At 32.4% G+C, this 12,750-nt stretch overlaps 1 protein-coding gene and 1 pseudogene across 1 annotated transcript in view; one reads left to right on the plus strand and one right to left on the minus strand.

The window, feature by feature from the left end:
• Positions 1-6,722, minus strand: part of LOC146526963 (discoidin domain-containing receptor 2-like) — a 73,732-nt gene extending 67,010 nt beyond the window's left edge. The window contains exon 1 of the mRNA XM_085205880.1: positions 6,422-6,722. Coding sequence (XP_085062006.1) covers positions 6,422-6,722 — 301 coding nt within the window. The remainder of the gene's footprint in view (positions 1-6,421) is intronic.
• A 584-nt stretch (positions 6,723-7,306) lies between these two features.
• LOC146526964 (succinate dehydrogenase [ubiquinone] iron-sulfur subunit pseudogene) lies at positions 7,307-9,990 on the plus strand (annotated as a pseudogene).
• The last annotated feature ends 2,760 nt before the right edge of the window (positions 9,991-12,750 follow it).

A 12,750-nucleotide genomic window follows, 5' to 3' on the forward strand; every position in this document is an offset into this window, starting at 1 on the left:
TACAATTTGTCACTGTCTCCGCCAATTTCCTCTTGTAACTAGTTTTTTCTTTATGAAGCGTAAATTTAATTTCAGTTCTTTTGTTCAGCCAGTTGTACCTACTTTGTATTTTTTTTCTTTTTATGTACCTACAGAATATTTGAAGTGAAAAAAAAATATAAAATTTTAAACAAACAGTTAATAGGTAATTAAAATGTATCTCTACACCTTTTATCTAGAGATATTATTTTCTTCGTTGTTCGAAATTAATCTTCCTAAAAAAACAATTAAAAAGAAAAAAAGAGCACTTTTATAAGCAGACGACAAACTAGAATGTAAGTTAGAAGAAGTGTGTCGTGCAGGCGTGAGATAAAGGTCTTGTTATTTCTTACAATCCCCGCACTCTTGTACTACAGTCCTCGTTATTGATACATGAGTGGCTAACCCTTAGAATCACTTGAATGAACTTATAGTGTGCTAGTTTTTTTATCTGTTATCTTTTTTTATCTTTTATTTTTATGTTGAACACCGTTTAACAAGATGTTAGAGGCAGACATTTAAATGTTTTAAATAAATAATTGTATGAAAACATAATTTAGTTCAACTATTTGATAAAGATAATATTTCTATGTAACTTAATAGGGATAAAAATAATTCTTGTTATTCTACTCATCTATCGTGACCCGATAACTAAGTGTTGCTAAATTAAAACGATGATAATTATGTATTTTAACAGTCAAATTTAATAACTTTTGATAATAAAGACTATTAAATTATTGTTTTAATGATATACTGCTTTAATGATATACAGAATTAGGGTTCTGTATCTTAAGAGAGAGAAATGGAACCTTTAACGCATCATCACCGTCTGTTCTTCTCTCAAGACCATTTATGTCAAGATTGTTCTCTTGTGTCTCTCTCCCGGTATTTCTCATTCACCTACAATGGCGAGATTTGATAAGAATATATTGAAATTGATACGGAACCCGACGGTGGGCAGATCTGACGCACACATAGGGATTTTTTTAATTGTGTTATATAATATGAACTAAATGGAGAGTCCATACAATAATTAATATTTTAGATATAAACAATCGAATACTGAACAAGAACGTTTTTATATAACAATTTATATTTATTCAAGATTACGGTGTTAATCTATATATATAAAATCGAAAGGTCACTCACTTATCACGAAATCTCAGAAACTACAAGTGCTAGGAATCTCAAATTTTACATAGGAGTTACTTATAGGACGTAGGTGCTCGCTAAGACGGGAATTTGCAATATTCGACTTCTAAGGGGTTGTTTTTGGGGTCGAAAGTTTGTATGAAACTTCGTTACTACAAATGCTAGGAGTCTCAAATTTTGCATAGTCGTCACTAGGACGTAGTCATGGAGACAGAAATTAATAATAACATAGTTCACGCGGGTGTAACCGCGAGCGGGCCGCTAGTGTAATATAATTATACAAATATTATATAACCAGAACGAATAAATTCTATCATAGAAACTATGGTTACAAAAGATTATAAACCAAGTTTATCGTACCGTAGCCATAGGTACGTATGTGGCAGCTTGCCAAAATATTCGGGCGTAATGTGTAATTATTGTTAGGTTTCTAATAGTAGAACAAATAGATTTATTTTCTCTTGCAAGCGGATTTTAAAAAATATTAGATTTTTTATATAAATTTGTAGAAGAAAAACGTTATCGTTTTATTTCAATGTCAATTATAATATAATGTTAATCAAAACAAATAAATATTTTTAAAAATTCATTTACATCCATACCTATATTATAAATTCGAAAGTAACTCTGTCTGTCTGTCTGTCTGTCTGTCTGTCTGTCTTTACGCAATCAGGGTCAAACCGCTAATTTAATTGTGATAAAATACACATATAGAGATACTTTAGGGTCTCGGGATGAACATAGGATACTTTTTTTTTCTCATATTTGTAATATTTTCGATATATACCAAAATTTTAAAATAATTAATTTGACAAGCAATTTATTCCGCCATGTTAATAAAAATAGTCGCTACGCGTTGCTAAGCAACGGCTTGCAAAGTTTGTTGTTTTAAGAAAACGTCACCCAAAGTGAGTTTGCTTAATGCATACATGGCGCGCGCCGATATAGATTTGCATACATTAACAAAAATTAGATGATTTCTATAATTTGATATTCATCCTTATGAAAATAAATATAATAGTCACTTTTAGCATTTCATCTAGATGGAAATTATAGTTTACTGTGTAACATTCTAATAAATAATTAAGATGTCACTGATTCCAAATGACCTAGCCTACGAGTGGTATAGTATGACCCACGCGTACGGGCAGACTTTGATGATTTTGTAAATTTTTATATATTTTCGAATTACTATTATTTTTTATGTAATTATTTACTGCTTATAATTAATTTATCTCAGTTCGGTTATCCATACCGATGTTATACACTTAAAATATCGTAATTTTAATCATTTGGGATTTTATTTAATATTGTTCGCAAAAATTAATAATTATTTAATATAGAAAAATGTTTAGTACGCGCGCACGGCAAACTTTAGGTACTTTTTCTATTATTAAGAATTTCCTTTAGTTACTTTTACTTCTTTTGTTTGTTCATTTCGGTTACTCAGATATTTTTTCTAATAATAAATCTCCACTTATTATTATTTTTTAACTTATTTTAATTATTTAGGCTTATATTTTCGCGGGCGTAGCCGCGTCCGGGCCCACTAGTATTTATATATTTTCATATTATGCAAGAGTATTCGCCATGTTATGACATTAAGGCAGACCGTGCAACTACTTAAACTACTTACGTTAAACTAACTACAAAAATATGTACCACATGGGGTTCCAACTCGAACGACCGTAGTACAAATAATACTAGTTCAATAAATTCTCAACTGCGCCTCAGCGGTGTCAATAAATTCACATAAAATGTAAAATATACTTTTATAACCAATACTAAAGTTGGTAATGGTTATTGATTTGGTCTCCGGAGCATTATGTTTCGCTGTGAAAGATAATATACGATTTCTATTTCTTACTAAATTGTATTTACCGTCTCCATTTGTATTTGTTGAAATATTTATTTAAATTTAAATTTCCATTTTTTCGCTCTAGTGTCGAGGCAAGGCGCGGCGTTTAGTTCCGCCACTCAGCACGCAATACCTACAGAATTATCCGTACTCGTATCCGAAATCTCAATCAATTCATATGTTTGTAATTTCTATATGCTTAGTTAACTGGAATAATAACCTCTAAATAGTCACATAATAAAAATAATAGCGTCATTTTATTTTAAATATTTAAGTCATCTGCACTTCTCATAGTCATTTAGAAATCGTTAGGAGCTCTGGAAAACATTCTCGGAACTCAGAAGTGCAGGTAAATCGATTTTAGCAAGAACAGTGAAAAGAACTAAACTAATAAGACATTAAGTTTTATTATTTATATGTGTGGTTTTGTTAAAAAAACAAATGGAAATTGACAGACTGTTGAGTAGCGGAACTTAACGCGGTACTTTGCCTCGATACCAGGGCGAAGAAACGGAAATATAAATTTAAATAAATATTTTATTTCCTCGAGCGGGCATCGAACCCACAACCAGTCGCTTTTGCAGTCACACTACGAGTATGTACCCCTGCACCACAACTGACCAGATACTATGTAATGATTACTGATAATAATTAGTAATCATTCATCATTAATTCAATCATTATAAAAATCAATTATTTGTTTTTATTCATTAATTTTATTTCCAGAGCTCTTTGTGTTTGTGTCGGGTGTGATATTTCAAGAGCCATTATCGACATGCTCGTCACGTACAGTGGCTGTTTTGAGTGGTCATAAAAATTATTTTCAATTTAAGCACTTTTATACAATTTTCCTTTTCTCTTCGCTGTTGGAATTGATATTAATTATATATTAATTATCTTATGTTTCTTTATTACGAAGATTATTTTTATCTTTTCTATAATTTAATTCAAAGTAATGTTTTCATTTAAAATTCAATTTGAAATTCTTATTTTCAAATGTACGAATCTATATTTTTACATCTGGGCAACTGTTATAGTGGATATTACATAGAAAGACTTCATTTGTATCGAGGTCGGCCTGGTTCGCATAACTGAAGGAACTTTAGGAAAATTGGAAATAGGTGCGCTGCTCTAACGATTTTGAATGCAGCAGTTATGCTGGCGCAATAGGAAAGAATGTGACCTTATTTTAAGTCATGCAATATTCTATTGCAAAATTTTGTTATTTATATGCAATTTCATATATAATTTTTCAGTATGTACAAATATATTATATAATCTACATATTTGTGCGAATACAAGCATCGCACAATTGCAAAGGCACACATGTCAAGCTCGAAAAGCTTTGCATACTCTTGTAGTAATTGAATATCATCTCACTCAATGAGAGCCAAGTCAAATGTTAAGTAATTCGTCATTTTCGACTTTGTCAACAAAATAATGGGGGATCTATATGGGTGTTTAGTTTTACTGAACTATTAAGTCTATGTGGTTTGATACCTAGTATAGCATAGCATAATAGCATTTTTAAATATTCTACTAAAGACACTAAGAAAAAAAAATCGTTTCTTATGTCAGCCAATCTATCTAATAAACCTAATATTGGTTCGATACGCGCTCAAGAGGCGTGAAATGACGACCCGTTTCCCACCTCCGCAAGGGGGAATTCCTTGCCGATTTAACTTGACCTCGCCTTTTTTATGGTATAATATAAGAATTTTAAAAAAACTTTATAGTGATTCAACTAATCGATGCGAAGAACACATGAACCCAACCCGTTACCGCGTTGTTATGATTTTTATTGTATTATTAACATTACGCTGTTTGTATGTATGTGCCCTTAGGTAGAGGGAAATTGGAAATCTCTTGTTGAGACACTTTGTTCCTGAATTCTGGAGGCATCGCCTGATGAGTGGCAGAACTCTACGCCGCGCTTCGCAAAGAAATATAAACATATATTAATATTATTATCTTATTAATTCGTTGAAACATTAAAAGAGCAAAATTGTTCTAAAATGAAAATACCAGAAAAGCGTACATGTGGTATGTCTTAACTCAGCACATACCGTCGATGACCGAGCAGTAACATTCTCAAATTACTTTCTTATGTTGTAGGGAACAACAATTTGGATGTTTTCACGTTTAGAGGAATTCCTCAAGATGTCCCTCGGAAGCTATGCGCTTAAAATATATGGAAATGGATGGCGACGTATTTGCTGGATTGTTTAGGTGTATTCTCATTTTAAAATATATTATGATATTTATTTTAATTTTTGTAAAATATATTTTTTATATAATATCAGAGTTAAAAGTATTTTTTAAATTGATAGCTTCACGATTTATTGTATAAAGCAGAGCAGGCAGGGAAAATCTAGTGTTAAGACACTCCGTTTCTAACGTACCATCTTATTTTGGAGACATTGCATGCTAGGTGGCGAAACTAAACGCCGTATTTGTCTGGTTACCAGAACAAGGAAATTAAACATTTTCCTTTACCTGAATCGAACCCACAATGCAACCACTATTACATTATTAATATATAAATATTTAAGTTAAGAAATGGTACAACATTATTTTGGTACACAAAAAAGTAAAATAATTAATAATAAACACAAAATGATTATAATAAATTGGAAAATTAATTATATTTACAATTCTATGTATTTCTTAGTCAGAACTGACTTTATTGAAATGACATGATTGTGCTGTTTGTAGTATTCAGCGAGATTACGAACTTCCCCAGTCTATCACAATAACCCTTTGTTATAACTTAAACGCAGATTACTATCGATTTGGAGTCGTCTAAGTTTCTCATCTACTATTGCTTGTGTTGCCTGATAAATTATATCTGGCTGCATTTTAGCTTTTAGCTGAGTGGATCGTCAGTTTTTAAGCGAAATTAAGATATTTAAATTTTATTTTTCTCTTATTTAATATATTGGAATTTAATATATTTTTTCTTACGTGATTTGAGCTTAGAGACGAGACAAGAATGATATTACTTTTATATATAATATTAATATTTACCAAATATATAACCTGTATCTTAGCAGCGCTTCGTAACAGTCGTATGCTAATAAACAGTTCTTCCAGTAAATACATAGTAAAATGTAATGTTTTTTGATATATATGTATTTAATTTTTAATCACATTTAAAAAAGAAACAGTTTACAAGGATTAAGGTGAGCTTTCTGTGAGCGATATGAAAAATTTTCGAAGTTTATTATTAGAGATCAACAAAAAATATATTAGATATTGCCTTCAAACTGTAATTTTCATGTAATGTTTCATTACACTTTTACTATTATCTACACTATATATGAATTGGGTATTCACTCAGACGCAAAGCTCAGCTTATACATCGCGGACTGTACGGCTATAAACAACACTTACTGTGATCGAAAGTCCTCGGGTCCACAGTGGTGGTAGTAGCCGGAGTGGTGAGATCCTCCTCATCATCATACGTTTCAGTGGTGGTCGTCGTTGTGGTAGTAGTCGTAGTTCGGCGACGATTGCGTTGCCGGCGCTCCTGTTTCCTCGTCATGGGCACAGTGGGCCGGATTGGTGCCGCAGTAGTTTTCTGAGGTAGCTGGTTGATTGCCGACGAGGAGCTGCCTGGACCGGGCTCGGCCAGGGCTAGCGCCACTAGCGAGACGGCCGCCAACCGTATCACCAGTGGCGCTATAGGCCACATCTTGTCTGCAAGAGAAAAATAATGCTTTAGTCTTTTTCATTTAATATATTAATTCGTTTTGTGTAATATTATTTATTTTTTAATTTAAAAATGATTATATCTATATAAATAAAGTGAAAAATACAAAACCTACAAGTTTATTACTAGCAATGGCTAAACTGAACTATTTCATTTTAATTTTATTCAGATATTCAAGCAAAGCAAGGGTGAAAAACTATTTCAAAGAGCATATATTTATCCACGTACAAAGTTTATATTGAAAGAGCAAAAAGATTCTGTCTTTCTACATCCATTGCATATTTCTTGCATTTTATTTGCAAGCCGTGTTTTGTATACAAGACAAGATAGTATAAGGTTCGTGAATGTATCACTAGTATAATAGAAAAGCGTCTCTGGAAAAGGGACCGCGTTGGGATGAACCTTATTGTGTCGCACCTCTCGTCGTTACTCCTGGATTTTACGTCGCACAGCTGTAAAGCTAGATGTCCGTTATTGTTTTATTCTTCCGTAAAGAATAAACTTTATTCAAAATAGATTTTGCTTTTGTTCCAGAATATGCAGCAGTTGAGTTCGCGTTTACCAACATGTCTGTGAACACGGTGTGGGGTGCAAAGATATTATTGATCTTTTCCTTTGGATGGGAGTTTTTTGAAGTAACAACTTTAAGTTCTTTTACGGCAGTTTTGAAGGTAGTTAAAGCTTTTTACGGGTTAAATTGAGATTAGTTTACTTATGTTTATATATACTTTATAAATTAACAACTTAATGTTAGAGAAGTTGCGGTATGGTTGTCGTAATGGTTGCTGTATACATAATTTAAAGAAAAAACATCTAAATGTTTATATAAATATCAAAACGACCCTTATTCTTAGTTTTCTCGGTTGAAAAATTGGTAAGAAACTATATAAGTTAAAAGCAAACATTCCACTCTAAAATCCTGTAAAACTGAATATACTTTAGTAATGCTCAAGGGACGTCTAAAAGCCTCTCTAGTTCCTATCCACATCAATAATGTTCCCTTACATTTTATTTTCGCCTTTTCCTACTTAAAAAGTATTATTTGGAGTTTTCTTTGTGTGCAAGATTTAGTATGAACTTTGTTTAGCTTAAATAAATGATTTTCACGTAGGTATGACCATATATGTATATAGATATACAAATTAATCATTGAATATTCATGTCGCTATATGAGAATACATTACAGTGGTACAATATTATTGATTATTCTTTACCTAGTTTGCAGTACAGAGAGTGTAAACACTACTGACTAAAACGCTACCACGCTACGCTACTTTTCTCGTGTAAAACCACAATTTTTGACTATTTCATCAATAAAATTATCAGATCAAACTATTATGACGTTAATTGAATAAATAATATTTTGAAAAAAAATTAAATATCAAATTAATTTAATTAAGAAACCCGCACCGATTGCTTTGAAGAAACTGTTTTAGTGTTAAGTTTAACACTTTCAAATGCATCAATGCCATTATTCTACCTCAAAGTAATACATCAGTGGACGTGTACTATTACGGGAGCCCTGGCGGGCAATAATAACTTTGACAGTTATAACCTCTCAGAATGCTTAGTTTGCCATCGTAACTCCGTGGTTAACAAAGTTTGACACTTTGGTTGCTAACTATAGGTTGGTAGGCACCACTCAAAAATCTATTAATAATTTTAACTTAGGCCGCCGTGGCCCAGGGGCACATGGATGTGACTGTAACGCGAGGGTAGGTTCGATCCCCACCCGAGGCAATGAATTATTATTTATAAATATTTACATTTCTTGTTTCATTGTGAAGTAAATATATTTTTTTATATATTTGTAAAATATATAATAATCTACTCTTAGCTGTAAAAAATAGTTTGTATAAATTTCAAAGATTCATCAAGTAACACACATAACAGTACTAGAAAAATCGAATAGTTAGAAACATAACGGCCAAACCCGTAAAAATTAACTAACTTGTGTTTAGACTAGAATGTTACTTTAAATTCTTTAGCTCTGAAACTGTAGAGAGTTCGTGCAAATATTTGAACAGACTGTAGAAGCGTTATTTCATTCTATTTTAATAGTTTTAATTTGATATATTTTACTTCGTTTTGTTGTAGGTATACAAAAGTATACGAGAAAAAGTAGAAATGACATTTTAAAAATACAAAAACTTTAAAGATATCAATCATAAAAAAACATCGATAAAAGTGACATTTTAATTGACAAGAGTGTGACGTGAATTCTATATATACACGCCCGTCTACTATAATTATAATAATTATATTGTTATTTATGTACATAGGTGTATCTTTTCTCTTATAAACTCAAATGAAGAAATTTTCGAAAATAGCGTTTTACTCTAAACTTTCTAATAGTTTTTTAATTAGACCATATACAACAAAGAAAACCCAAACTCAACAGGCAAAACCAGTTGACTCAAGAAGAGTGTTTAAAATATACAGATTTGGAGGTGTCACCAGTAACGAGAAACCTAAATTGCTGAACTATGATTTGGATGTTAATAAATGTGGGCGGATGGTTTTGGATGCCCTAATAAAGATCAAAGACATGGATCCATCTCTTGCGTTTCGAAGGTCGTGCCGGGAAGGTATTTGTGGTTCTTGCGCTGTTAATGTCCAAGGAACTAATTGTCTCGCTTGTATTACAGCGATTCCACCAGATAAAGTTATAACAATCCACCCAATACCTCACATGTACGTAATCAGAGACCTCGTTGTTGATATGGACCACTTCTTTAATGTGTACAATAGCATCCGTCCTTACCTTATCCGCAGAAGTTCAGGGCCTTTAGGAAAACACCAATATGCGCAAAGCATTAGTGACCATTCAAAACTAGTAGGCTTATACGAGTGTGTGCTTTGTTCGTGTTGTGCAACAGCTTGTCCGAGTTATTGGTGGAACGGAAGGAGGTTTATGGGTCCAGCGACCTTGCTTCATGCTTACAGATGGGTCATAGATTCCCGAGATGAAGATACTGAGCAGAGATTGCATGAGCTACGAGACGATTTCAAAGCTTTTCGTTGTCACACAATTTTAAATTGTACTCTTGCTTGCCCCAAAGGCTTACATCCTGGTTTAGCTATTGCTAATTTGAAGAGATTAATATCAGGTCTCGACAAGAAACCACTACCAGAATTAGATACGATGAAATTTTCAGATTCTCAAACTGAATGCTAAAATAACGTTTAATTTTTTTAAATATGAGAAATCATGTTTAGTTATTTAAATAAAATAGATTATTTTTTTGTATTGATGTCGTTTTAATATCGTATAACGCTTATAATTTCATTTAATATTCTTCATATGATTTTTATGAATAGGAATAACGATGTTCAGTTCAAGTAATATTGTGCTAAAATTACATCAAAATTAAATTGGAAGAAATAATACAGAATATATATTAGTTAATTATCAGTTACAACAGACATAAAAACTTAGTTTTTCTTCGTATAATCATACGTAGGCACACGTATCATGATTTCTTGAGACTCTACCCTCCATAGTAGCGGTAGAAATGTAATGACCCTGCTAATATTAATTACAACAGTTTACGTTAGAATCCACATACATGTGTGATATATATTATACACAGTTATTTGAAAATATAAAGTTCAGCATTCCAACTTTTTCAGTGCCTGCCGTGCCAGGATACCCCTTCCTCGATTTATGATCTTACCATGCATTTGAATAACTTAACCATAAAAATAGACGCTCTGCGGCCGGGAACTTTTGCAATAAAATGCAAATGGAGACATTTGTGAAGCCTCTATGTCACTAACGTTTGCCTTTAGCAGGTTTTGTCCAAGCGCACTCGAACTTGGACATATATTTTACGTTTATTTATTATCATTTATAAATCTGTTTTTTTGGAAAACGTATAAAATCTTGGACGTATTGAGACTTGCTATTTCTAGAAAGAAATTTTATTTCCTTTATGTGGAATATTTTTCCTTTTTTCCTTCTGCAGTCCAAAATTATAAAAATATTACCGAATGTATCTTCGCATAGTATCTTTTTAATAGGTAAAAAAATCTCAGAATCGTAAAAATGGAGAATTTTAATTTAATTTAGCGAAGAGCGTTAAACGTTTAAGTACATTAAAACGGTAGTGTAAAAAAACTGAACTTTTACGGGAATTATACGAATTAAACTTATTCGTTTACTGACGTTATTTCTCAAAAATCTATTTTATTTATAGTGTATAAACACAAAATAAAGAATATCTGAGATTAACAGCCATACTAGTATGCCTCTAATATTGAGGAGGACGTGAGTTACCTTTTTATAAATACTTGTAGCAAAATAGGAATATTCGAATGCTAATGAAATATTAATTGCAATGGCGGAAAGTAAAGAGCAAAACACCCCTCGAGCAAATTAAATATTCAATATTTTCATTTTATCGCTCTAGTATTCAGACAAAGCGCGGCGTTGAGTTCCGCCATAGACAACAGTCAATGCCTCCAGAATATAACGTAAAATGAGTAAGGAAGTGTCTCAACACTACGTACCCCCGCCTACGCCGCTGTGTGCGGGATACAACTGATGAGTTACAAAAAAAAATTAAGTCTATTTTTTCCGTATATTAGCGTGAGCTCTTCTTACATATTAACGAGTCAATGCCTATCTATAGGCATTATCCAGGGGAAGATTAGATGTTAGAGAAGTAAGAATTTTACTGTAACAGTACCAATCTGTAACACTGTAAATTAAATTATAAAATTGTCAAACTGAGAAACTGACATGCTACTTGGAAATTCAATTTGAGTTTAAGTTTTTGAGACAGCGAATGGTCGATTAAATTTAAATAAGGCCAAAAACTTTTATGTAAACTGAGCTACGTTTTCGAAGTTTTGTAATTACCGTTTTAAATATTGCTTGAAAACGAGAGCGATGCTCAAAATTTGCTCTCGGTCAGGCACATTTCCTGTTGGCGGTTCAAACTTTTTGATGGTCTTTGTCAAGGCTGTGTCGAAAAAGGACCGGCCGTGTATGTGATTAAGGTCCATTGTGACAACTTTCCTCTGATGTGGTTCTAAAACCAATCTCAAGTAAGTAAGTGAACTCATCACGGTATTAATGGAGTTAAATTTACAAATAGGAACATTTTATGATTAAAGCGTAGAGTTAGTATATTATAGCTAATTTATATACAGGTTAATTGAAAAAGATAACTTATGATATATTTTTAAAAGAGCCAAGAGGCCAGTCGTGGTGCAGAGCGTAATGCGACTGGTTGTCGGTTCGTTCCCCACTCGAGGAAATGAAAAAAATATTTTTAATAGGCAAAGCGTGGCGTTGAGGTCCGCCACTCAACACGCAATTCCTCCAGAATTCAGCGGAAAGTGGGAAACGGAGAGTCACACAAACACAAGGTTAACACAAGGTTCACTCTGCCTACCCTGCCGTGTGCGGGATACACCGTGAAACTAATTTAATTAGATTTGATTCTAAAAGAAGATATCTTAGCTATTTATGAGTAAGTTAAGTTTATACTTATTATTACTTATTTTACTAAAATCTTATATATGCTGAACACCTCCTCGATATTTAAGTCTTTCAAATAGTAAAATGCCAATCGTACGTCGAATTCTCAAGAATGATTCTCGAAATTGAATCGAGATTTCGGAATTTCAGAATGGACTCAGCCAGAGAAAGGTAACCTAATTTTATGGTACGCCTTCGGAATGGCATCGTCTCGACGTGTCTACGAGCTCCACGAAAGCGATTACATTCGATAGGATATAGAAAATTATGTAATACTGCAACCGACAATCTTGTGCAGCTCGCGTCAATACACACTTATCTATTCATCAAATAAGAGCATTGGAAGCTTAGACAACACTTCAAGTATAATTAGAAAACATAAACGTAGAAGAAGTCTAAATTAAATAAATAATAATTATTAAAATTATATTATTAGCAAAACATATTTTTCAGTGTGAATCGTGAAAAATAAATACATACGGAACCTACCAATATTATATTGTTCGTATATTGTAATAAAAT

Source organism: Heliconius melpomene, chromosome 21, assembly GCF_056956725.1.
Source record: "Heliconius melpomene rosina isolate 202511_hmr_F chromosome 21, ASM5695672v1, whole genome shotgun sequence".
In the NCBI taxonomy this organism is placed as follows: Eukaryota; Metazoa; Arthropoda; class Insecta; order Lepidoptera; family Nymphalidae; genus Heliconius; species Heliconius melpomene.